Source organism: Ostrea edulis, chromosome 2, assembly GCF_947568905.1.
Source record: "Ostrea edulis chromosome 2, xbOstEdul1.1, whole genome shotgun sequence".
Classification (NCBI taxonomy): Eukaryota; Metazoa; Mollusca; class Bivalvia; order Ostreida; family Ostreidae; genus Ostrea; species Ostrea edulis.
The window spans coordinates 10,916,013-10,943,853 of NC_079165.1; the positions used below are offsets into that span (position 1 = coordinate 10,916,013).

Below are 27,841 nucleotides of genomic sequence, written 5' to 3' on the forward strand. Positions count from 1 at the left end.
GGTAACGCGTCTCATTAAAATTTAAAGCGTCATTACAGTAACGTTGTTGTTGCTACATACCGAAAGTCCTGGTTCACCCTTGGGTCCTGTATCTCCCTGCAGTCAAAAAATAACAATGCTACCTTTAGCAAGAGTTTAAAACTGACCATTACGACTAGATATCTTAAATAAAATGCAATTAAATGATTACTGATGAATCTTACAAACATCACAATTTTTGATAGAAAATAGAATGTAGTCCAGAAAAGTATATATATGTGTATATATATATATATATATATATATATATATATATATATATATATAAATTGGTATCGTATAAGTTTTACATGTATATGTACTACATGTTCTCCCTTTGCTTGACGTCACCCACTCTCCCTATACTATGTTAGACTCAGTAAGGAGTGTATACACGATTTGTCGCTCCGTAGATAAATGTTTCTATACTTATATTACCCCACTTAACCCAGGTTTATATAATACCAACCTATAATCCAGTAATGGTGTTTTCCCTAAATTACCGGTTCTCTTTATAACCAGTAATATGTTTCTGTATTACCCGTTCTCCGTATAGACCAGTAATATATTTCTATATTAACCGCTGTCCCTTAGCATAAATAATTCCATAGTTCTATGATACATGTATTCGTACTCCCTAAAAACCAATATTGTACTAGTATTTCTATATTCTCCACTCTCCCTTAGAACCAGTAAGTTCATGGTTCTATATTACTCGTATTCCCCTAATATATTTCTATTCTACCCGCTCTCCCTAGAAATTAGTTCCATAATATAATAACATATACCCGTTCTCCCTATAAACCAGTTATATAATTCTATATTACCTGTTTCCCCCATAAACTAGTTATATAATTCAATATTACCCGTTCTCCCTAGAAACCAGTTATATAATTCTATATTGCCCGTTCTCCCTATAAACCAGATATATATTTCTATATTACCCGTTCTCCCTATAAACCAGTTATATATTTCTATATTACCCGTTCTCCTTATAAACCAGTTATATATTTCTATATTACCCGCTTTCCTTATAAAACAGTTATATTTATAGGTTATAGACTTTGTATGGGAAAATATGACGACCGAGTTTTTTGGCGCGTGCACGGACCGAGCTTGCGAGGTCCGTCCGCGACAAAAAACGAGGTCGTCATATTTTCCCATACAAAGTCTATAACCTTTTTATTATATACTTTCAATTTCACTTAGAAACTAACAATAATTTATTTTTAACAATTTCTTTATTGGTTTAACTGAGTAAAAGATGAAAAAACACGAAAAAATTGAAAATTAACGACGCAGTAATTTGCTTGTGTATTGATTGTGACGTAATGTTTGCGGGCCGGGATGTTTCCGGGCATATATCGCGTGATATATGACCGCAAACTTTTAAAGAAAAAAGAAGAGATGAAATTGAAAGTATATCTATATTACCCGCTCTCCTTATAAACCAGTTATATAGTTCTATATTGCCCGCCCTCCCTATAAACCAGTTATATATTTCTATATTACTCGCTCTCCTTATAAACCAGTTATACATGTATATTTCTATATCACCTACTTTCCTTATAAACCAGTTTTATAGTTCTATATTACTCGCTCTCCCTATAAACCAGTTAAATATTTCTATATTACCCGCTCTCTCTCTAAACCAGTTATATAGTTCTATATTGCCCGCTCTCCTTATAAACCAATCATATATTTCTATATTACCCGCTCTCCCTATAAACCAGTTATATAGTTCTATATTGCCCGCTCTCCCTATAAACCAGTTATATAGTTCTATATTGCCCGCTCTTTCTATAAACCAGTTAAATATTTCTATATTACCCGCTCTCTCTATAAACCAGTTATATAGTTCTATATTACTCGCTCTCCTTATAAACCAGTTATATAGTTCTATATTGCCCGCTCTCCTTATAAACCAATCATATATTTCTATATTACCCGCTCTCCCTATAAACCAGTTATATAGTTCTATATTGCCCGCTCTCCCTATAAACCAGTTATATAGTTCTATATTGCCCGCTCTCCTTATAAACCAATCATATATTTCTGTATTACCCGCTCTCTCTATAAACCAGTTATATAGTTCTATATTACCCGCTCTCCTTATAAACCAGTTAAATAGTTCTATATTGCCCGCTCTCCCTATAAACCAATCATATATTTCTATATTACCCGCTCTCCCTATAAACCAGTTAAATATTTCTATATTACCCGCTCTCCCTATAAACCAGTTATATATTTCTATATTACCCGCTCTCCTTATAAACCAGTTATATAGTTCTATATTGCCCGCTCTCCTTATAAACCAGTTATATAGTTCTATATTGCCCGCTCTTTCTATAAACCAGTTATATAGTTCTATATTGCCCGCTCTTTCTATAAACCAGTTATATAGTTCTATATTGCCCGCTCTCCTTATAAACCAGTTATATAGTTCTATATTGTCCGCTCTCCCTATAAACCAGTTATATATTTCTATATTACCCGCTCTTTCTATAAACCACTTATATAGTTCTATATTACCCACCCTCCCTATAAACCAGTTATATATTTCTATATTACCCGCTCTCCCTATAAACCAGTTATATAGTTCTATATTGCCCGCTCTTCTTATAAACCAGTTATATAGTTCTATATTGTCCGCTCTTTCTATAAACCAGTTATATAGTTCTATATTGCCCGCTCTTTCTATAAACCACTTATATAGTTCTATATTACCCGCTCTTTCTATAAACCACTTATATAGTTCTATTTTACCCGCTCTCCTTTTGGTCCGGATAGTCCTTGTTGTCCCTAAAAGCAAAAAAAAAAGAAGTTTGGTTTATATTCTGTCTGAGAAGTAGGGATTGGGAAATGATATCTGCGATTATTATACTAAAAGTATGAAACATCAACTCCAAATGTGTAAATGTTTGCAGACCCCCCATATTTACCACAAAAGTTTCTTATGAAACCACATTTATTTTCGCATTATTCACAAATCTTTATTGAAAAATTCAATGGAAAACATGATCCAAAAATTAATCCTTCAAAAGTGTCTTTTTATTGGTGCATTTCATGAATTAACGAACGATTTACATTATTGTTTGATCAATTGATTTGAAAATCCCACATAAACAAAATCCTACTTCATTTGATGAGTACATAATCTTGGGGTATCATATAACCTTAAATCCATTACACGGGCAAAGAAATGTTGAAAATCACTTTTCTACAATTAACAAATAAATTATAATCTGTCGAATCAATTCACATATAGCCTGAAACATGTGGTGTACAAATGTCTAATACCAGGATTTAGCTTTTGTGAGATGCAACAGACAGGGCGCCACAACAGAATGACTTCAGAGTTATGGCGCACTTGTCTCCTGCTTTTTATACTTACAGGAAAGCCTGTCGTTCCCTCCGGCCCTGGAAAACCTGGCGGTCCATCGGGTCCCTAAAACAAACAAGCTCTGATTCTGTTCTACAGATATACAATTCCCAGAACTTTTGAGTTTAACAAACAGAAAATATCCATGAATACCGTACCTTATTTCAGTAGAATTTTCTAAGATTTAATCAGAATTTTATTTCAGTAGAAGTTTCTAAGATTTAATCAGAATTTTTGCAATGTTAATAAAAACTTTAATGTAAATTTTATTAATAACAGGAATTAAAGAAAGGCGAAGATAACAAACAGTGATCAATCTCATAACTCCTATAAGCAATACAAAACAGAGGGTTGGGCAAACACGGACCCCTGGATATACCAGAGGTGAGATCAGGTACGTATTAGCAGTAAGAAATTTGATTTTCCTATGTTAAAATGAGTTTTAAAAGTGGAATAAGAACAACGTCATCAAATCTTGATCAAATTTGATGTGAAATTATTCAGAAAGAAACTTATTATTAACTGCTTTTATTTTCTTCACAGTTTGAAAATTCAAAGGAGCTCAAATGTATATCTTGGGTAAAAAGTTTTTATTATTCAGGGGTTTTCGTGGATTTTTCCATTGAGCATACGTTTCTTTAACATCTGTATGCAGTCTTGCAAATTTCGTTTGGTAATGTATGGTAATTGACAAGGTAAAAGTGGATTTTTTGTTCATCTTGTATCTATTTTTCAGTAACAATTTCTGATCAATCATTACCATTGATTGCTTTTCATAGTTTTATAACATCTTCACAAGAGAAATTGAGACAAAGTTTAACCCTACCAATATAACTCGACCATCATCCCGTTCTGAGTTATTTAACTTTTTTGTTATTTATTTCTGAGCTATCTTATTTTTATTCCGACTTACTTTACTTTTCTGCTGAGTTACTGTACTTTTCCTCTGTTACTTTACTTTTTCTCTGAGTTACTTTACTTTTCCGCTGAGTTACTTTACTTTTCCTCTGAATTACTTTACTTTTCCTCTGAATTACTTTACTTTTTCTCTGAGTTATTTTACTTTTCCGCTGAGTTACTTTACTTTTCCGCTGAGTTACTTTACTTTTCCTCTGAATTACTTTACTTTTCCTCTGAGTTATTTTACTTTTCCGCTGAGTTACTTTACTTTTCCTCTGAATTACTTTACTTTTTCTCTGAGTTATTTTACTTTTCCGCTGAGTTACTTTACTTTTCCGCTGTGTTACTTTACTTTTCCACTGAGTTACTTTACTTTTCCTCTGAGTTACTGTACTTTTCTGCTGAGTTACTTTACTTTTCCTCTGAATTACTTAAGCTTTCCTTAGAGTAACTTTATTCATGAGTTACTTTACTTTTCCTCTGAATTACTTTACTTTTCCTCTGTGTAACTTTACTTTTCTTCTGAATTACTTAAGCTTTCCTTAGAGTAACTTTATTCATGAGTTACTTTACTTTTCCGCTGAGTTACTTTACTTTTCCTTTGATTTACTTTACTTTTCCTCTGTGTAACTTTACTTTTCTTCTGAATTACTTAAGCTTTCCTTAGAGTAACTTTATTCATGAGTTACTTTACTTTTCCTCTGAATTACTTTACTTTTCCTCTGTGTAACTTTACTTTTCTTCTGAATTACTTAAGCTTTCCTTAGAGTAACTTTATTCATGAGTTACTTTAATTTTCCCTGAGATACTTTATTTTTCTTATGAGCTATTTTACTTCTCCTGTGAGTTATATTATCTTTTGTCTGATTTACTTTACTTTTTCCTACTATTCAATTGTTTGTTTCAGAGTTACTTTACCTTTCTTCTGAGTTATGTTACTAATAAATAGCAGGCAGTGTCAGGACATTCAATCAAAGATATAATTACAAGAATTCCTCTGTCACCCTTCGGTCCCGGGGGGCCTGGCTCTCCTGGTTCACCCTTCACTCCGACGTCACCGATAACTCCAGGGGCCCCTACACGTCCCATGTGTCCCTTTATTCCCTTCTCTCCCATTTCTCCTTTAGGTCCAGATGGTCCAGGTGGGCCCTGTCAACAGCACAGAATATTTTTTCTAACACATACAGACATTTACTTCAGTTTTATTCATGGATGTAGAGTTTTTCTGTAACCTTTACCATTGTGAGACTACTTGTAAAGAATGCATTGGTTGTTTTTTTTTAATTGTGATTTGTCTTGAAAATTGTATAGTTATAGTAGACCTTGCACGAGATGAAGAAAATGGATTCCTTTCCATAGGTAGAATCTACTGTCAAACCTTGCAATGTGTACATATATATCTAATATACAGTAAATGTTTTGCTTAAGAAAGCCCGATACAACAACAGAAAATATATTTTTTGTCAGATGACCTTGTCAGTCTTGTTACTTATGACATTATGAAACGATATTCTCAACTTAAGAATATGGTATTTGTGCTTGTTTGCGAGAAAGATCTTGATTTCATAGAATACTTGTTCCTATTTACTATCAGTACATATATCTAGTAGGGGCATTCAATTAACAGCCACTCCATGTTTTAGAATCAAGGGCAGATAACTAAAGTTCACAGTGTATTGGCCTTCCTTAAAGAGGTAGTAAAGTTCATTTTGGCGATAAGATAAATGAATGATATTCATCAACTTTGAAATGAATGCATGTGCGTCAAAATTTACACTAGAAGCCAGTGTATATAGCAGATTCAATTTTTTCCAGGAATAAAACATACAGGGGATGTAATTTGAATGTCATAATTATTTTAAATTTGGAATTAAATGCAGATAAATGCATACAATTGTTATTATTTACACAAAATGCCCCGTTTAAGTCAATTGGACTCATTCTTTTTTTGATCACGATAACCTTACCATCATTTAAATGTTTCTGTGTCTCATATCAAAGTATGAGGGAGATCTCTTCCTTGTTCTTCAACATTTGATAGAAATACTACAGATGTTAGTTATCATTTGAAATGCTTTACCAATAGTCCTTGTTCTCCCGGAATTCCTGGTGGCCCCACAGCACCTGCCTCTCCCTGAAATACAAGGGACGAATTCCCTATTAATGCGTGAAAGAAAGCGCGTAGATAATGTACATAAAACATTAACTTCATCCGCGATAAGAAGTGTAATGACTAATTGAGCAAGGAGAGAAAAAGAACACGAAGACATTCAAAGTATATTAGCTTCGCTTATTAAAACTTTTAAGGACATTTCAAAGTTTTATAAACGAAGTTAAGAATCGAACACAAAAACATAATATCAGAACGTACCAATTTCATTAAGAATTGGACAACTAAGATCTCTGACTATGATTTTAATTATTTAACAATGAACTATAAAATGCTTACCACGGGTCCTGATGCACCGGGCGGTCCAGACGGTCCTGGGGATCCTGGATTACCCTTAAAATGGAAAGAAATCAAATACTTTGGGATAATTTCTTTTAGGTCGGCTTATAAATATCTATATCGTACTATCTATACTGACCTATCACAAATGAAATTGTCATAAGAATAAAACAGAAGCTGCTTAATTTCCTTTATGAGTTTTTCTTCTGCTTCCTGTAAATTAACAAATGCATTATCCAATGAAAAACTACAACACAATTACCGCTGGTCCGGGTAGTCCGCGGCTTCCCATTGGTCCTTGAACTCCACGGTCTCCTTTATCACCAATGGGGCCAGGTTCGCCCTGTTTACCCGGTCGTCCTACCTCACCCTGTTGTAATTATTCATTAAGTAACTAATGTTAATTATTTCAAAGTTCAGTATGACAGGAAATCTCTCATTCTCAAAATCTTCAGGCTTACCTGTTTTCCGGATTGTCCCGGAATTCCAGGCTCTCCTGGCACACCCGGTGGACCCTGGAATGTATTTCAAAGAAATGTGCTGACTACAAAATCCTTTAAATGGATTCAACTCTGTACAAATAAGAATTCATGTAAACTTTAAATTTATAAGAATCGGAATTGATTGTTAAACATGCCTATCCTGACATCCGTATGTACAGTAGAATCCTAGCTATACGCGAGGAATCTATTATCGCGTAATTTCGCGAGAGGCATCACTCGCGAAATAAAATTACTCGCTTTTTATTTTTTGTTGCTAAAATACATAGTAATCTATTTCACTGACAATTTGTGTATTCCTCTGTTACATGTATGTCAGATTAGACAGCTCTCGCTGTATTGTGATATCCCATTAATTGCGGTACACAATTTTCTATACGCATAGCTACGATAATACATGATAAAAATAGTAAATGAATTCTAACCACCGGTCCAGTGGGGCCTTGCTCTCCATCCGGTCCATCTCGACCAGCTTCACCCTGAGAAAGAGAGAAAACATTTCGCATGTATTGGTCACCTTAAGAATACTATACATCTGGTGAATGCCCTTAAAACATCAAACTCTCTTTTCATTGGCGCTTATCTTAGCTACACCTCTGCTATTTTCAGGAAGATCAACAGATAATCACTTGTTTTTTCTTGTAATTTTTTTTACAGTGGGAGGTATGTTTCTCTCTACATTAGTGAATATGATATTGCAGCTTTGTATGTATTCAAAATTCTGCTTTACGTGAATTGTAAAATGAATTTTGATCCGGATAGAATTGTTCTTTACCTTCATACCGGTGGATCCCTGTGGCCCTGGTACTCCGGGGGGTCCAGCAATCCCCTGATTTAGAAATAAAAGAAATTAAACCCAATTCTGAAAACAAAAATACCATTTTGCTTGGAAATATAAGAAAAAGTTCTGGATAGAAATGATTTTTTTTACCTGGTGACCCTTTGATCCGGGCACACCAGGCTCCCCTCTGATTCCGGATGTTCCTTGTGGTCCTATTCTTCCGTTTTCTCCTTTTGGTCCGGGTTCTCCGACTGGTCCCTATCATTAAACACTTCATGATGAAATATAACGTACAAAGTATTTTGCTATAAGTAAGCAATAAGTTCAGATACCAAATACTCAAGACAAACTCCTCATTTCTGAGTGCAAAATCCATATCCTTAAAATACATTCAGGAAACGATTATAAATTTTCCGGTATTGCCGTTCTGTGCTATTTACGACACCCACTGTCAACACGAAATAACAATACCAGTAGTGTAGTTAGTGTAATTTTGTAATATTTCCTCAGAGTGTCAACATCTTTATACCAGTGTAGTTATTGTAATTTTGTAATATTTCCTCACAGTATCAACATCCTAATACCACTGTAGTTAGTGTAATTTTGTAATATTTCCTCACAGTGTCAACATCCTAATACCAGTAGTGTAGTTATTGTAATTTTGTAATATTTCCTCACAGTATCAACATCCTAATACCACTGTAGTTAGTGTAATTTTGTAATATTTCCTCACAGTGTCAACATCCTAATACCAGTAGTGTAGTTATTGTAATTTTGTAATATTTCCTCACAGTATCAACATCCTAATACCAGTAGTGTAGTTATTGTAATTTTGTAATATTTCCTCACAGTATCAACATCCTAATACCAGTAGTGTAGTTATTGTAATTTTGTAATATTTCCTCACAGTATCAACATCTTTATATCAGTGTAGTTATTGTAATTTTGTAATATTTCCTCACAGTATCAACATCCTAATACCAGTAGTGTAGTTAGTGTAATTTTGTAATATTTCCTCACAGTGTCAACATCCTAATACCGGTAGTGTAGTTATTGTAATTTTGTAATATTTCCTCACAGTATCAACATCCTAATACCAGTAGTGTAGTTATTGTAGTTTTGTAATATTTCCTCACAGTATCAACATCCTAATGCCACTGTAGTTATTGTAATTTTGTAATATTTCCTCACAGTGTCAACATCCTAATACCAGTAGTGTAGTTATTGTAGTTTTGTAATATTTCCTCACAGTATCAACATCTTAATACCACTGTAGTTATTGTAATTTTGTAATATTTCCTCACAGTGTCAATATTCTAATACCAGTAGTGTAGTTATTGTAATTTTGTAATATTTCCTCGCAGTGTCAACATCCTAATACCAGTGTAGTTAATGTAATTTCGTAATTCTTATCCACAGTTTCAATATATTTGAACCGAAACAAAGAAAAGAATGGTGGGTGTGATCTATACTTGTATGTCAGGCATGGGGAAACAAAACAAAAACAAAATCCACAAACCAAAAAGAAAAATGAAACATATAAAACCCGACCAATAGTTTTACCAATTCTTTTAAATCCTAAATCGTGGGGGAGGGGACTTGGTCCTTTTCACTACATGGGTTTAATTCATCAGTTCAACCTTACATGTTTTACATTTCCACTATCACTATTAGAATCAAAGTACTGATAGTACTGAAAGAAAAAGGGGAGATTAGCCAATATACCTTACTTTGTATAACAGAAAATATCCGTTGTCAAAAAGGGGGCGCGTTGCTACGTGTCTGAATACTAGTGTAGCAGGGCCCCTAATGGGCAGTCTGCACTTTAAACTTCACCATCGTCGTCGTGTCTGAATATGTACTGTATGGTATGCATAGTTATGAGGAGTAACTTACTTCCCGTATTGTGTAAATCAAATGACAATTCATAATGTCGATAATGAAGCACAAACCATGTTCAATAAATAACACCTACTGGAGTACCGTCACTTCCGGCCGAGCCCGCAGGGCCAGGAATGCCCTGTTCTCCCTTCAGACCCTGTTTTCCTTCATATCCAGGAGGCCCGGGCATCCCAGTCAGACCAACTGAACCTCCTGGTCCAGGCTCTCCTTGCGGGCCGGGAGCACCAGGAGGACCCTGAAAGGATTGCACATGCTTTAATAATTTTGCATTTCATATATCTATTGCTGCCAAAGAGAAAAATATTTTTAAAATAATGAAATGTGTAGAGCCACAACATCAAATTAGATCATGTGACTTTTGCCCGAAATATACTCACATTCATGCCTCTGTCGCCCTGCTCGCCTTTGTCCCCATAAGAACCCGGAAGTCCCTGCAATCCTTGTAATCCCGGCCTTCCTTGAAGCCCTACAGGACCGGTGGCACCCTGTGTAAGAAAGTTTTATCAATTTTATGCAGACTAAATGTTTAGTAGCTTTGTCCCGACTTTTACAAAGGAGTTTTTTTTTTTTACAAAAGTCATAATCCGTAGCCCCATTTTAAAACCCTCTTGAGGAACGTAAATTGTCTTTGATCAAGACTTTTTTTTTTTTTTTTTTTTTTATACATATACGACTTAAACTGATGTTATCAAAGTAAAAGCATCAGGTTTGTTAATCTACAGAAGACATCGGTTACATCGAACACGCTTTTAATGAATTAACGCATACAGCGAAGTGATATCTATTCCCTGTAGTTGCAAAAACATCTTATAAACTTACTAACATCGGGTATGTCGAATTACATTTATAACGAATAAAAATATTTCAGTCCCAGTATTTCGCTATAAGCATGTTTTACTGTACACTAAGACTGTAACACTGCTAGAAATGCTAATTAATGATACCCTACTTCATGCATTAACTCCTGGATTTTCGGGTTAGTCCGGTATGTTTGTTAGATATCTATAGTAGGCGATGGCGGAATCCAATTACGCATTCTTGGAATTTTTTTTCTATGACTTCAAATATCAATTTCCAGGCTTTTAATGGTTATCTGATTCGCTAGAGAAATTAACCAAATATAAAACCAATACGTGTTTTGAGTATCTTACGAACTTCGGAGTAATTGACTTTCTCTCAAAATGCAACGATCTCATTTAGTGTTTGTTTATAAGGATTCACGCGGTCAGCTTAAGTTATAAATCATGTGATACGAGGTCAAAACCATGTAAATAATGACCGCTCACGATGGAAAAAGCTTTAAGTGATTTGATTTAATTATTTCATTTATATGAAGTTTGAGAACAAATGGTAAGTAAATAAAAATGGCTTTTTAACACAACCTTTATCTGAATGCGATACAAGTTTGGTATTTGAACAACTCTGATCAACAATGCGCTCGTTGTAAAGAACATAAAAAGTATGAAAATCCGATGACGTTTCTTATAAAATTTTACTTCGCTCTTCTTCAATGTTAGAAATATTTGAATTGAACATGCTTAAGATGTAGTAAATCAAATGACGAACTAATGAAGCTTAATTTGAAATCATTTAGTCGTAATTTGCTTGGATCGGAAAATACATTTAAGCTTGCAGTGGGTTGCTCCTTTAAATTTCAACATCAGCTTTCTGTCCTTGGACATTAGTTCACATTCACCAGTTGATAATGTTGCCTGTACATACCTTATGCCCGGTGGGTCCCTGAATTCCTTGGATGCCTGGTTCTCCGGGAGGACCCTTCATAAGAAAAGGGGTAAATCTTTAATCCATTTGTATTAATTACTGAATGCCTTTCATTCACTATTATGTAAGGGTTTATTTTAAACTTTCAAAGGTCACTATAATCATTTTCGTATAGTGAATATTTTAAAAAATCGGTAACAAAAAATGCATGGAGAAAAGCGCCTGTTTCGGAAGGCTGAGTTGTTCGCAAATTTGACTAACATACCGGTGGTCCTTCAATTCCCTGTAAACCTTGTGGTCCTTGCGGTCCAGATAGTCCCTAAATTTAGACAACAGACTGATCATTTGTAATATCACACGATCATTTTCATTACTACCTTTATCTCAATTTGGACAAAAATTGGTTTTATAAATTTTTATTGTGTTTTCAATTTTGCCTTTGAATATGGCAGACACTCTATCACTTTTGCTAACCATTTGTCCATGGTCTCCTTTTGTCCCTCTTGTTCCAGGCTCACCGATTGGCCCCTACAAAATGCAGACGTTTTCGGAGATGACTCTTAAAAATCAGATTCATTAACATTGACACGCAGTGAAGACTGATGAATGTTTAAACTTTCAAGTAATTGAAAAATGTTATCGTCGTATGTTTCCTTAAATTTTTCAGGATTATTTGAAGTTTAAATATTCTGTGATAAAACTTGTCATATCTAAATATGTTACCTTATGTACATGTGAAAAATTTAATCTGAAGAATTCAAAATACTCACTTTATCTCCAGCTTCGCCTGGGGGCCCTATGGGTCCCGGGGACCCGGGATATCCCTGCAATCCAATATGTATAAAATTATCGTCTATAATTACAGTTTCTATAAATCAAATATTTATTTTTCGACATTGACCTTACATATAAGAATTTGAGTAGCTTTAAAAGATATTCCATAATGCAATATTATTTATGAACAGAATTTGTTTGTAGTTGTCTCTCATTCACACTTAAAATCTGAATCATTTACCCGTGCTCCTTGGGGTCCTTCTGGACCAGGTAAACCTGGGTTACCCTCTAATCCCTATAAATAAACGAAAAGGTTCAAAGGACTGGATTTTCAACTGTGTTCCACACTTCAAAAACAAAAACAGATCTATTGTCTGGTGTTGAGGCAATGACCAATTAGCTTATCATTCATGCGTGTGATGAGTTGTGATAATAAGAGGGAAATCATTGATATTTTGTCAATTGTTTTATAAATTCCAGTAATGCATTTTTGAGCTTTCTATTTAAGATATTTTCAGCGATAATCCACGTCCGCAAATTAGGGAACAATTAGTGTTTAGTGAACTCACCCCTTCCCAATGAAAGGTGAAGATTTTGAGCAGTGATAAATCTCATCACTCCTATAAGCAATACAAAATAGAGAGATGGGCAAAGATGGACCTCTGGATGTACCAGAGGTGGGATCAGGTGCCTAAGAGGAGTAAGGATCCCCTGTCGTCCGATCACACTCGCCGTGAGCCCTATATCTTAATCAGATAAAAGGAGTAATCCGTAGTCAAAATCAGTGTACCAAGAATAGCATAACAACTGGTATGAAACACGTCAGACAGCATTTAACCCAATAATAGGTCATATTAACAAGGTAAATCATTACATCTATAACGACCATAGAATTTGCGGAATGCTGTCTTTAAACGAAACTGTTGAAACCCCTGTAATATCAACTTGTTTGCCAGTAGCCTACCTTTAATTAAAAAAAATATCATACGCAGAACAAGCTCATGCGCATCAAATCAGTTGAGAGATACAATGTAATATCAATTTATCTGCCAATAGCCTGCCTTGATTTAAAAATGATCATACGCAGAACAAGCTCCTGCGTATCAAATCGGTTGAGAGATATAAACACTATTTGCAGATGATAAATTCCATTATTACATAAATAAGGGAAGTTGACGACGAAGAAGCTGAAATCATCCCGTTTGTCATAAAGTTAAGTTGTTAGTTTGCCGTTAATATTTATTTTAAAGAAAATATCTAATCACAAAGCAGATGTAGAGGGCTCTTGTTGTCTTATTTCGAGTTCACTGGGATATATCGAATCGACATATAAATGAAAATTATTATTATTAATAGATAAAGCGTCGTCGATATATCTAAATATCAAGTTGAAGGCCACAGCTAGAGATTTGTTTCCTCACTTGTAGAAGCTTTTAAATAAATTCTGCCTCATGAGAATATAAAAACAGGTCAGGTAACAAAGGAGCACAATTCGTACCCATCGGAATTCCAACAGACTGTTGGAAGACCTGATCACCAAAGACTACGAAGATATTATTTGGTCAATAACTACCGTCCAGTGTCTGTTTTGCCTATTCTCAGCAAAATTATTGAAAGGCATGTTCACAATTATTTTTACGAATACCTAATACATCACGATCTTATCAATGAAAAACAGTCTGGTTTTAGACCCAAGCATTCATGCGAAACAGCTCTTCATAGTATAATTGAAAAATGGTTAGGAAACATTGACAATGGAAAACTTACAGGTGTCTTATTTCTATATCTAATTAAAGCTTTTGACACGGTAAATCATGACATATTACCTCACAAACTTTTGGAATATGTGAAAATTCATACAATTGGTTTAAATCTTATTTGACAAATAGATCACAATGTGTTAGATGGAATGGAATTCAGTCCGACAAACTAGATATTACAATAGGAGTACCTCAAGGGTCACTACTTGGTCCTTTGTTTTTTATTCTATATGTAAATGACTAACATCCAGATTGTTTACAATACTCTGCAGAGCATATATGTATGCGGATGATACAACCCAAGATGTCTCGGATAAAAGTATAGATGTTATAGAAAACAAATTACATATGGATCTTAAGAATACTTTGGAATGGATGGATAAAAACAAACTTACAATCAATCTCAAGAAAACGCAGTGCATGATAATTGGTACAGAAAAAAGATTGAGAAATTGTAGAAAACTTTCGATAACAGTGGACAATATCGCCATCGAAAATGTATCATGTGCAAAACTACTTGGTGTTTATATTGACAGATGTCTCACGTGGTCTGAACATGTTGAAATTTTAACCAAAAAACTTGCAAGCAAAATAGGTGTGTTATCTAGATTACGTTCATTCTTGTCAACTGAATTATTACTGAAAATTTTAACACAATTGTTTTTCCTCATTTTAACTACTGCTGTACTGTTTGGGGCAATATGAAAAACAAGGACGGTCTTTACAAATTATGCAAACTTCAAAAGCAAGCTGCTAGAGTGATTTTAAATAGAAATTTTTATACACCTACAACAGAAATGATGCAGCAACTTAGATGGATGCCTCTGTCAGACTATTTTGTATATAGAACTATCATTCTTGTCTTCAAAGTTTTACATAGTCTAACCCCCGATTATTTAGATGTTTTTCAGTATGTTCATGAAATTAGCAGTAGATCTACCAGATTAAGTCAAAGTAATTCATTATATATCCAGAGAGCAAAGACATAATATTTTAGAAGATCTTTTACAATTTACGGTTCGCAGTTATGGAATAATATGCCAGAATTTTTAAAATATTACCCAACATTGGAAACTTTTAAATCCGCTTATCTTAGAAATTGTTTTTTTATTCGGGAAATTAAAACCATATAGATTAGTTTTTGATTATTTTAGTTTTATTTTTATTTGTTTATTTATTTATTTTGTTTTATTTTCAGTTTCAAATATGTAAATAGCATACATGTATGTATACAACATACCTTCATATACTATTTTATATTGTATCTGTATAATACTGCTGTCTGTATATATGTTTTCAGGAACACAATGTAAACTAGATTTTCCATTTTTGTTGCAGAAGCAACTGTCTATGATGTCAAATACTCTAGTCATTAATTCATCGTGAGGAATGGTCGTGTTAAATAAAGTGTTAAAAAGTCATAGGTTTTGATGTTATTGATGTGAGAAAAGTTTTGGAATTTAAAATTTACTAATACCACATCAATTAACGTACCACTTCACCCTTTGTTCCTGGGGGTCCTTCAGGGCCTGTTGGTCCGTGTGGTCCCTTGGATCAAGAAAAAAGTCAAAATCATAAGATGACATATAAATACCAAATTATAAACAAGAAAAGTTTGTAAAACACATATGCCCCCGTGGAGCAAAAATTGAAAAGGGTTATATATATGCATCATTTAATTGATAGTAGTGTCAAAAAAATTCAAGATATTGAGTGGAAAACATCTTTCTATGTCCAGTGTGGATTTACTCTTGGCCTTTGACCATGTGACCTAAAAATCCATAATGGTCATTTAGTTCTTACAATGTACCAATGTACCAAGTTTGATGTCTGTCCAGCAAAGGGTTATCAATATATTGAACAGACAGTTTCTTTTTATGTCTAGTTGACATTTGACCTTAAAATCAAAAGGGGCCATCTACTACTTAGAGTGTACCAGTGTAACAAGATCAATGTCTGCCAAGCAAAGGTTTTTCAATGTATAGAGTGGACAGTATCTTTTTATGTCCAGTTTGACCTTTGACAATGTGAACTTAAAATAAAAAAGGGTTATCTATTTCTTAGGGTGTACCAGGATTGATGCCTGTCAAGCAACGGGTTCTCAAAATATTGAGCATACAGTATCTTCTTTTGTCCAGTTTGACCCTTTACCTTGGACCATGTGACATCAAAATCAATAAGGAGCACCACTCCTTATGATGTGCCCGTGTACCACGCTTGATGTCTGTCAAGCAAAGGGTTCTCAAGATATTTAGAGGACAGTTCTTCCTATGTCCAGTGTGGATTAACCCTCGACACTCTGACCTGAAAATCAATAGGGGTCCTTTTCTACTCATAACTAACCCACTAATGAAATATTATAATGATTAAGTGAATGGTTCTCAAGATATTGAGCGGACAACACCGGCCAACAGATCGACAGACAGGTGCAAAGCAATATGCACCCTCTTCTTTGAAGGAGAACAGAATAAATTATCAGTATTTACCGAGGAATTGGACAATAACTTCATAAATGAATATCAGAAATTAAATTTTCTTTTAATCTAATATCATTACCTGAATCAATTTGAAAAGAAGTGATTGTCATAACTTGGTAACTCGCATGGAAAGTGGGGCTAGACGCCAACATATTATCACGTGACTTCATACTATATAAACATACTTACGGGTATACCGGGGCTTCCACCTGGCCCCGCGTCACCGATTGAGCCCTTCATTCCCTGTCAAAGTAGAGAAAATATAATTGTATTTCATTTCTTGTTATCACTCAGACAAGTTAGATGCATGCCATCTTGTGCGTGTATTTTCTTCAGTTATGAACGACGCGGGTTATATTGCCACATTTCTCTTTCTTAGTTACAGTTGTAACATTGAATGCTAAAGTGGGGTCTGGGGGACAACTTGAATGATAGGGGATTATATTTTCGGTTAATCAACGGCGTAGTAAAATATCACCTTATTTCCTCGTTTGAAAAATTTGAAAGTACTGGCTTTCGTCTCTAGTACAACAAAATCAAAGCAAGAAAATGTTTTCAAAACTATGATGGAAATAGTGAGTGACAAAATGAACAGGGTATAGTAAATTTGTATTTTATCTTGAACGTGCTACCTCGGGAGACCATTTTAAATACTATATTCCTAATATTTTTCTAAGGAAAAATTGGGAAAAGCATTACTTTCTTTCTTTTATGTACAGTGCAGTGATGTACCAGTGTACCAAGTTTGATGTCTGTCAAGCAGAGGGCACTCAAGATGTTAAGCGAAAACCTAGATTAGATTTAACCTTGACCTTGTGACCTCAATTGGGGTCATAACAAATTTGATGTTTGTCAAGCAAAGGTTCTGAGGATATTGAAATGACAACACTTTTTCTACCAACCGATCTACAGGTGCATACCAATATGCCCTTTTGGGGGGGGGGGGGGGGGGGGGGCATAAAAATCATATTTCCGTGATTAAAAAAAATCTAGAGAAAAATGATTGTAGGACCTGGGATGATATGGAATTTATGTTCTTTCTACACGCTATATGTGATTTATTGATCAAGTTTAAGGTAGTGAATCCATAACAGTCATATTGTATTACTAAAAAAATGGTAATGTACAATGTACATCACTACATATTTAAAGAATTGAGCAAATGAAAGTGATTAACCACGAAAATTGAACAAGTTTAGCATACAAGTATATTCATAAGACATGAGTATGTGGATATATCTCAGAATTTTATATGAATATCTATATTTATTGAATCTTTTGAAATTGACATTGCTTTCATAATAAACAATGAATACATGTTTGTTGCAAACTAGTTCGATTCGTTTTTTTTAGTACCACGTGTATGTGTAATCATTACCAAATATGGAGCATCGTCAAGGTTAGACGGTGCATCGGTTGATCCATTTAAGGTAACGAATGGGTCAACGATATATCTTAGTACTTTAATTTAGTCTACATTATTTAAAAAATACATAAAAATATGATTATAAACAATAAAATTCGTTTTTTGTTTGTTTCAACGGTTGCAGAAAAAAATTGCATAACCCGCTAACGCGGGCTATGATTTTTCTCTCTCCAATACTTGCTACCTTCATCATCCGATGAAACAAAGAAAACATTTTGTTTAAATCACAAACCAATTTCTTGTAAATTGTCGTTTCTTAAATTTCATCAAGAACTGTTAAGGTGACCACACAAATGTGTGTATTCTAATTTTTTTTAAAGGAGCATTAACTGTGAAAGTGATGGCAACCATTTTTTTTCTCAAAATCTCTCAGTGGCATAGGAATGCATTTTAATGCCTAATAAAAACATTTATTTTGTACAAAAACAAGAGAACCCTAATAAAACTACGTTTCAGTGTAGAGAAATATACAAGGACGAATTGCTGTCTTGCAAGACTGTAATTATTTAATCGCTTGTTTTGAAGTTAAAAAGGTGTTTGAAATAATTAAATACCTGTGTTATTACTAAAATATATAATATAGAGCAATTTTCATTTAATTCAATGATTGGTGACAAAAGGACAGTTAATGCCTCTTTAATCACAAGGGAACGCAACTATTGAAAAAATTATATCATTGCAATAAGTTAGCAAAATTAAACACTAAATATATAGTCCACTGCAAGTGTTTTATGATAAAATGTATCTAATTTATCAATTTCTGTAACATTAACATTTCTAAAGCCACCTTTGATACCTTAATCTATTATCGTTCATACCATTGGTCCTTGTGGTCCTGGGGATCCTTGCTCACCCGGAAGTCCATCTTTACCCTACCAAAAAGTAGTCAGGTAACTTAAATTCTCAGACATGTCACTGCATGATATCAATGGCGTAATGCCACAAAGTACTATAGCATTGGTCACTTTTTGCATTACTTGTGCAACTTTGTTTTTGATTTTGTAAAACGATGCTTGTTGAAAGAACGGTGAAAGAATGTTCACTTACTTGTGGACCAGGATAGCCCCTCAGCCCCTTAGCTCCCGGGGGTCCGGGTGGTCCTTGGATACCATCGTTTCCTGTTGGACCAGGTGGTCCCTGAAAAATGTTATTTATAATTTTATGTTGCACAGTAGTCTTTCTCTGTTTGCAAAATTTTACTTAACTTAGAATAACGATGATTACTGTAAACCAACTATTATTCGCGGCTACCTTATTGCGTGATTCACCTGTGGTAAACTAGATCGCGTGAAGTAAGTTTCGCGATCTAGCTTTGTTCGAGCCTATGGCAAACATTCAAGTATTGGTTCGCGACGAGAAATATTCTCAGTGATGAAGTTCCCGTGAAATTTTCTCGCACGCGAATAAAAGTTGATTAACAATATTTTGAATGTTAGTCTTAGAAGTGAATTCACAACAGATGAAATATGAAGATTTCAATGTGACTATAACGCGTAGTGATACTGACCGGATGTCCTCTATCTCCCGCCTCTCCTGACAGCCCCGTGTCACCAGGGGGTCCCTGTTATAATACAACATAAAATCAAATTGAATTACAATCCCTGATTCTAAAAGACATTAAAAGAAAGGTAAAATGAAGTTATAGATCTTTATGATTTTCCGTTAGTAGTATAAGTTATCTCGTATTGTTGAATTACCGAGATTCCGGGCGCTCCTCTGTCTCCTGGTGCTCCTGGCTCTCCTTGTGATCCCTAAAGACCAAAACTATTTTTAGAGCATTTTGGTATACTCTTTTCATATTGTAGAATAGTGTCCTATTACATCATAATATTACGTCGTTTCGGTGTACATTGAGAGGAAGCACTCAGACATGTGATAAGCTTCAAGTAATGTAAAGATATTTCATTGTGATTATGAACCACTGGATGTTTCAATGTGATAGTCATCTCTCTATCCAATGTTTCACTATCACAGTTATCTCCCTATCCAATGTTTCACTATTATAGTTATCTCTCTATCCGATGTTTCACTATCATAGTTATCTCTCTATCCAATGTTTCACTATTATAGTTATCTCTCTATCCAATGTTTCACTATTATAGTTATCTCTCTATCCAATGTTTCACTATCATAGTTATCTCTCTATCCAATGTTTCACTATTATAGTTATCTCTCTATCCAATGTTTCACTATCATAGTTATCTCTCTATCCAATGTTTCACTATCATAGTTATCTCTCTATCCAATGTTTCAATGCGATATTTATCTCTCTATCCGATGTTTCACTATCATAGTTATCTCTCTATCCAATGTTTCACTATTATAGTTATCTCCCTATCCAATGTTTCACTATTATAGTTATCTCTCTATCCAATGTTTCACTATTATAGTTATCTCTCTATCCAATGTTTCACTATCATAGTTATCTCTCTATCCAATGTTTCACTATTATAGTTATCTCTCTATCCAATGTTTCAATGTGATAGTTATCTCTCTATCCAATGTTTCACTATTATAGTTATCTCTCTATCCAATGTTTCACTATTATAGTTATCTCTCTATCCAATGTTTCAATGTGATATTTATCTCTGTATCCAATGTTTCACTATTATAGTTATCTCTCTATCCGATGTTTCACTATCATAGTTATCTCTCTATCCGATGCTTCACTATTATAGTTATCTCTCTATCCAATGTTTCACTATTATAGTTATCTCTCTATCCAATGTTTCACTATTATAGTTATCTCTCTATCCAATGTTTCACTATTATAGTTATCTCTCTATCCAATGTTTCACTATCATAGTTATCTCTCTATCCAATGTTTCACTATTATAGTTATCTCTCTATCCAATGTTTCAATGTGATAGTTATCTCTCTATCCAATGTTTCACTATTATAGTTATCTCTCTATCCAATGTTTCACTATCATAGTTATCTCTCTATCCAATGTTTCACTATTATAGTTATCTCTCTATCCAATGTTTCAATGTGATAGTTATCTCTCTATCCAATGTTTCACTATTATAGTTATCTCTCTATCCAATGTTTCACTATCATAGTTATCTCTCTATCCAATGTTTCACTATTATAGTTATCTCTCTATCCAATGTTTCAATGTGATAGTTATCTCTCTATCCAATGTTTCAATGTGATAGTTATCTCTCTATCCAATGTTTCACTATTATAGTTATCTCTCTATCCAATGTTTCACTATTATAGTTATCTCTCTATCCAATGTTTCAATGTAATATTTATCTCTCTATCCGATGTTTCACTATTATAGTTATCTCTCTATCCAATGTTTCACTATTATAGTTATCTCTCTATCCAATGTTTCACTATCATAGTTATCTCTCTATCCAATGTTTCACTATCATATTTATCTCTCTATCCGATGTTTCACTATTATAGTTATCTCTCTATCCAATGTTTCACTATTATAGTTATCTCTCTATCCAATGTTTCAATGTGATAGTTATCTCTCTATCCGATGTTTCACTATCATAGTTATCTCTCTATCCAATGTTTCACTATTATAGTTATCTCTCTATCCAATGTTTCACTATTATAGTTATCTCTCTATCCAATGTTTCACTATCATAGTTATCTCTCTATCCGATGTTTCACTATTATAGTTATCTCTCTATCCAATGTTTCAATGTGATAGTTATCTCTCTATCCAATGTTTCACTATCATAGTTATCTCTCTATCCGATGTTTCACTATTATAGTTATCTCTCTATCCAATGTTTCAATGTGATAGTTATCTCTCTATCCAATGTTTCACTATCATAGTTATCTCTCTATCCAATGTTTCACTATCATAGTTATCTCTCTATCCAATGTTTCACTATCATAGTTATCTCTCTATCCGATGTTTCACTATTATAGTTATCTCTCTATCCAATGTTTCAATGTGATAGTTATCTCTCTATCCAATGTTTCACTATCATAGTTATCTCTCTATCCAATGTTTCAATGTGATAGTTATCTCTCTATCCAATGTTTCACTATTATAGTTATCTCTCTATCCAATGTTTCAATGTGATAGTTATCTCTCTATCCAATGTTTCACTATCATAGTTATCTCTCTATCCAATGTTTCAATGTGATATTTATCTCTCTATCCAATGTTTCACTATCATAGTTATCTCTCTATCCAATGTTTCACTATTATAGTTATCTCTCTATCCGATGTTTCACTATCATAGTTATCTCTCTATCCAATGTTTCACTATTATAGTTATCTCTCTATCCAATGTTTCACTATCATATTTATCTCTCTATCCAATGTTTCACTATCGTAGTTATCTCTCTATCCAATGTTTCAATGTAATAGTTATCTCTCTATCCAATGTTTCACTATTATAATTATCTCTCTATCCAATGTTTCACTATTATAGTTATCTCTCTATCCGATATTTCACTATCATAGTTATCTCTCTATCCAATGTTTCACTATCATAGTTATCTCTCTATCCAATGTTTCACTATTATAGTTATCTCTCTATCCGATGTTTCACTATTACAGTTATCTCTCTATCCAATGTTTCACTATCATAGTTATCTCTCTATCCAATGTTTCACTATTATAGTTATCTCTCTATCCAATGTTTCAATGTAATATTTATCTCTCTATCCGATGTTTCACTATTATAGTTATCTCTCTATCCAATGTTTCAATGTGATAGTTATCTCTCTATCCAATGTTTCACTATTATAGTTATCTCTCTATCCAATGTTTCACTATTATAGTTATCTCTCTATCCAATGTTTCAATGTAATATTTATCTCTCTATCCGATGTTTCACTATTATAGTTATCTCTCTATCCAATGTTTCACTATTATAGTTATCTCTCTATCCAATGTTTCACTATCATAGTTATCTCTCTATCCAATGTTTCACTATTATAGTTATCTCTCTATCCAATGTTTCACTATTATAGTTATCTCTCTATCCAATGTTTCAATGTAATATTTATCTCTCTATCCGATGTTTCACTATTATAGTTATCTCTCTATCCAATGTTTCACTATTATAGTTATCTCTCTATCCAATGTTTCACTATCATAGTTATCTCTCTATCCAATGTTTCACTATTATAGTTATCTCTCTATCCAATGTTTCACTATTATAGTTATCTCTCTATCCAATGTTTCAATGTGATAGTTATCTCTCTATCCGATGTTTCACTATCATAGTTATCTCTCTATCCAATGTTTCACTATTATAGTTATCTCTCTATCCAATGTTTCACTATCATAGTTATCTCTCTATCCAATGTTTCACTATTATAGTTATCTCTCTATCCAATGTTTCACTATCATAGTTATCTCTCTATCCGATGTTTCACTATTATAGTTATCTCTCTATCCAATGTTTCAATGTGATAGTTATCTCTCTATCCAATGTTTCACTATCATAGTTATCTCTCTATCCAATGTTTCAATGTGATAGTTATCTCTCTATCCAATGTTTCACTATCATAGTTATCTCTCTATCCAATGTTTCAATGTGATAGTTATCTCTCTATCCAATGTTTCACTATCATAGTTATCTCTCTATCCAATGTTTCACTATTATAGTTATCTCTCTATCCGATGTTTCACTATCATAGTTATCTCTCTATCCAATGTTTCACTATTATAGTTATCTCTCTATCCAATGTTTCACTATTATAGTTATCTCTCTATCCAATGTTTCACTATCGTAGTTATCTCTCTATCCAATGTTTCAATGTAATAGTTATCTCTCTATCCAATGTTTCACTATTATAATTATCTCTCTATCCAATGTTTCACTATCATAGTTATCTCTCTATCCAATGTTTCACTATCATAGTTATCTCTCTATCCAATGTTTCACTATCATAGTTATCTCTCTATCCGATGTTTCACTATTATAGTTATCTCTCTATCCGATGTTTCACTATTATAGTTATCTCTCTATCCAATGTTTCACTATTATAGTTATCTCCCTATCCAATGTTTCACTATTATAGTTATCTCTCTATCCAATGTTTCACTATCATAGTTATCTCTCTATCCAATGTTTCACTATTATAGTTATCTCTCTATCCAATGTTTCACTATTATAGTTATCTCTCTATCCGATATTTCACTATCATAGTTATCTCTCTATCCAATGTTTCACTATCATAGTTATCTCTCTATCCAATGTTTCACTATTATAGTTATCTCTCTATCCGATGTTTCACTATTACAGTTATCTCTCTATCCAATGTTTCACTATCATAGTTATCTCTCTATCCAATGTTTCACTATTATAGTTATCTCTCTATCCAATGTTTCACTATCATAGTTATCTCTCTATCCAATGTTTCACTATTATAGTTATCTCTCTATCCAATGTTTCACTATTATAGTCATCTCTCTATCCAATGTTTCACTATTATAGTTATCTCTCTATCCAATGTTTCAATGTGATAGTTATCTCTCTATCCAATGTTTCACTATTATAGTCATCTCTCTATCCAATGTTTCACTATTATAGTTATCTCTCTATCCAATGTTTCAATGTGATAGTTATCTCTCTATCCAATGTTTCACTATCATAGTTATCTCTCTATCCAATGTTTCACTATTATAGTTATCTCTCTATCCGATGTTTCACTATTATAGTTATCTCTCTATCCAATGTTTCAATGTGATATTTATCTCTCTATCCAATGTTTCACTATCATAGTTATCTCTCTATCCAATGTTTCACTATTATAGTTATCTCTCTATCCAATGTTTCACTATCATAGTTATCTCTCTATCCAATGTTTCACTATTATAGTTATCTCTCTATCCGATGTTTCACTATCATAGTTATCTCTCTATCCGATGTTTCACTATTATAGTTATCTCTCTATCCAATGTTTCAATGTGATATTTATCTCTGTATCCAATGTTTCACTATTATAGTTATCTCTCTATCCGATGTTTCACTATCATAGTTATCTCTCTATCCGATGCTTCACTATTATAGTTATCTCTCTATCCAATGTTTCACTATCATAGTTATCTCTCTATCCAATGTTTCACTATCATAGTTATCTCTCTATCCAATGTTTCACTATTATAGTTATCTCTCTATCCGATGTTTCAATGTGAGTTATCTCTCTATCCGATGTTTCAATGCGATATTTATCTCTCTATCCGATGTTTCACTATCATAGTTATCTCTCTATCCAATGTTTCACTATCATAGTTATCTCTCTATCCAATGTTTCAATGTGATTGTTATCTCTCTATCCGATGTTTCAATGTGATAGATATCTCTCTATTCGGGAGGATAATAAACCTTGAAATATACATGTTACCTGCGTTCCCATGACTCCCATCTGTCCTGGGGCTCCAGGTATACCTGGTTGTCCCTGAATGAAAGAGAAAATGCAAATGTGTGAAAGAAACAATTGTATTTGTAATGTCTCATAGCCTGTACCAATCATATTATGATATTAAACTGGAATTAGATTATGTGGATTCTGCTCTTCGCAAAAAATATCACAATATGAAGACGACACCTCACTGGTTTTTGATGGTTCACCTGAACTCCTGTTGAGTAATCGTTATGACTCAACAACTTTCACCAGATAAAAATAATACTTACCCGTAAACCTCTTTCCCCGGGGGTTCATGTGATGATTACGAAGTAAGACTTACCGGTAAACCTCTTTCCCCGGGGGTTCATGTGATGATTACGAAGTAAGACTTACCGGTAAACCTCTTTCCCCGGGGGTTCATGTGATGATTACGAAGTAAGACTTACCGGTAAACCTCTTTCCCCGGGGGTTCATGTGATGATTACGAAGTAAGACTTACCGGTAAACCTCTTTCTCAGGGGTTTCATGTGATTATTACGAAGTAATACTTTACCGGTAAACCTCTTTCCCCGGTGGTTCCTGGCATGCCGTCATGTCCTGGGAGACCCTGAAGACAAGCAATTATTTTAGTAAATGCCACATACACTGTAAAGTACTTTATTCTCACTGAGAAATTCATTCAGCGTTACCTGTGGACCTGTAGGCCCCATCAGCCCCCCTGGCCCCGGGGGACCCTGGATACCCTGCTCCCCTTGGAACCCTGGTGGTCCAGGAACTCCGGTCTCTCCCTTTGGTCCCATAAGCCCTGGTACTCCCGGCTTTCCCCTCTCACCCATCGGCCCCTATAGAAGTAAAAATAGATTACTAGATTCAGCAATTCCTTCATCATTGTGTATCTTTAAGATCATGGTTGTTTTGATATAATTTCCCCTAGCCAATTGAACATATAAGCTAGCGTAAAAACAACAAGTAGTACTCATTAATATCGAATCACAAGTAAGTTATAGTCTTTAAAAACCTTAAAAAGATTTTTTCTCACACTGAAAGTTAATCAAAATAATTTTTGCAGCATTTCTAAAAATAGCCATTAGATTATAGACGGCTGATACATGTGATACAGCAGAATTTTGGATCCACCAGCTGATGAAAATAAAACTGAATTCTAGATCCACAATTTTATAGCAGTAATCCTAAGTAATATGAACTCAGTTATAAGAAAATTATTCTCCATTGCAAAGGTTATAACACTTTTTATTTTGACATAAGGGACCCTGTTTTTAAAGAATATAAAAGTTTGGTGTCTATGAAGCTCCCTATAAATAATGTTCACTGTTGTATGAAACAAAATGAAGCTAAGCGAGGATTACCATCGGTCCCCGCTCTCCAATGTCTCCAACTGGTCCTGGTAAACCCTGTATAATAACAAAGTCAATTTTAAAATGATGAATTCCTAATTTTAAGATAATAATCGCTGTATTTGAGCAACAAATATCTCCTGAATTGCGTACCGGTTTCCCGCGCAATCCTCGTCTTCCGCGACGCCCATTTCTACCAGATGGTCCCTAACACAAAACAGAGAAGATTATAACAATTGTATTGTAGAACTTTCCAATTGATAAAAAATATACGGCGTGTGTAGGTAAAGTCTACAAGATTCCTTTATTGTGATACACAGTATGTTAATGATAGCATATTTACAAACCACGAGTCCCGGTGGCCCGGGATATCCCGGCATTCCTTGCGCTCCCATCATACCCTGAAAACGTGTTCATCATTTAGTGAACTTGTATAACAGAGCGGTATATTCAATATAATTAAATTGGTTAAACTATTTTGTGTAATAAGTAAAAATTCAAACCTTTTCTCCTTGGGGACCTGCTTCTCCTGAATCACCACGTGGCCCTGGATCTCCCTAGATTTACAACAAGTATGTCTTGGTCATTGTTGAAACATCAGCGGGAATACAAATACAAACGTTTTCTTGAATCGAATCGACGGTTTTAAAGACATTTATACTATCCACCTTGAAAATGTGACGTGCTGGTCATTGTTCAAACAAGTTAAACTTGTTTTAAGAAGTCCATTATTGGGTTCCAATCATAGTATTTATAACAAATGAATTGTTAAGTATTTAGTAAAGGATGTAAATTAGAATGTCACGTGGTATCTTGCATATTCACAAGATTACTTTCATTACTACACAAAGTAATCAATGTTTTCGCCACGCCCCCTACTTACCTTGACGCCTTCAATCCCCTCTAGACCCGGGGGCCCAGGTTCTCCTCGTATACCTTTATCTCCTCGGTTGCCATAATCTCCCTTTGATCCCACTAAGCCAATGTCACCCTAAACCAGAGACATGTGCCTTATTATAACAAGAATGCACACGTTGTCACACACTGTCTACAATAATGT

General features: G+C 34.1%; 1 protein-coding gene across 1 annotated transcript in view; it reads right to left on the reverse strand.

Annotated features, from left to right (window-relative positions):
- Positions 1-27,841, reverse strand: part of LOC125678889 (collagen alpha-1(I) chain-like) — a 64,285-nt gene that overhangs the window by 2,982 nt on the left and 33,462 nt on the right. The window contains exons 24-55 of the mRNA XM_048917674.2: positions 27,665-27,772; positions 27,285-27,338; positions 27,129-27,182; positions 26,935-26,988; positions 26,794-26,838; positions 26,116-26,268; positions 25,980-26,033; positions 25,424-25,477; positions 19,789-19,842; positions 19,599-19,652; positions 19,139-19,228; positions 18,910-18,963; positions 16,855-16,908; positions 15,683-15,736; positions 12,670-12,723; positions 12,425-12,478; positions 12,129-12,182; positions 11,920-11,973; positions 11,655-11,708; positions 10,310-10,417; positions 10,006-10,167; positions 8,181-8,288; positions 8,025-8,078; positions 7,675-7,728; positions 7,211-7,264; positions 7,012-7,119; positions 6,750-6,803; positions 6,381-6,434; positions 5,288-5,449; positions 3,413-3,466; positions 2,785-2,820; positions 61-96 (exon numbers count right to left, since the gene is read on the reverse strand). Coding sequence (XP_048773631.2) covers positions 61-96; positions 2,785-2,820; positions 3,413-3,466; positions 5,288-5,449; positions 6,381-6,434; positions 6,750-6,803; positions 7,012-7,119; positions 7,211-7,264; positions 7,675-7,728; positions 8,025-8,078; positions 8,181-8,288; positions 10,006-10,167; positions 10,310-10,417; positions 11,655-11,708; positions 11,920-11,973; positions 12,129-12,182; positions 12,425-12,478; positions 12,670-12,723; positions 15,683-15,736; positions 16,855-16,908; positions 18,910-18,963; positions 19,139-19,228; positions 19,599-19,652; positions 19,789-19,842; positions 25,424-25,477; positions 25,980-26,033; positions 26,116-26,268; positions 26,794-26,838; positions 26,935-26,988; positions 27,129-27,182; positions 27,285-27,338; positions 27,665-27,772 — 2,250 coding nt within the window. The remainder of the gene's footprint in view (positions 1-60; positions 97-2,784; positions 2,821-3,412; positions 3,467-5,287; positions 5,450-6,380; positions 6,435-6,749; positions 6,804-7,011; positions 7,120-7,210; positions 7,265-7,674; positions 7,729-8,024; positions 8,079-8,180; positions 8,289-10,005; positions 10,168-10,309; positions 10,418-11,654; positions 11,709-11,919; positions 11,974-12,128; positions 12,183-12,424; positions 12,479-12,669; positions 12,724-15,682; positions 15,737-16,854; positions 16,909-18,909; positions 18,964-19,138; positions 19,229-19,598; positions 19,653-19,788; positions 19,843-25,423; positions 25,478-25,979; positions 26,034-26,115; positions 26,269-26,793; positions 26,839-26,934; positions 26,989-27,128; positions 27,183-27,284; positions 27,339-27,664; positions 27,773-27,841) is intronic.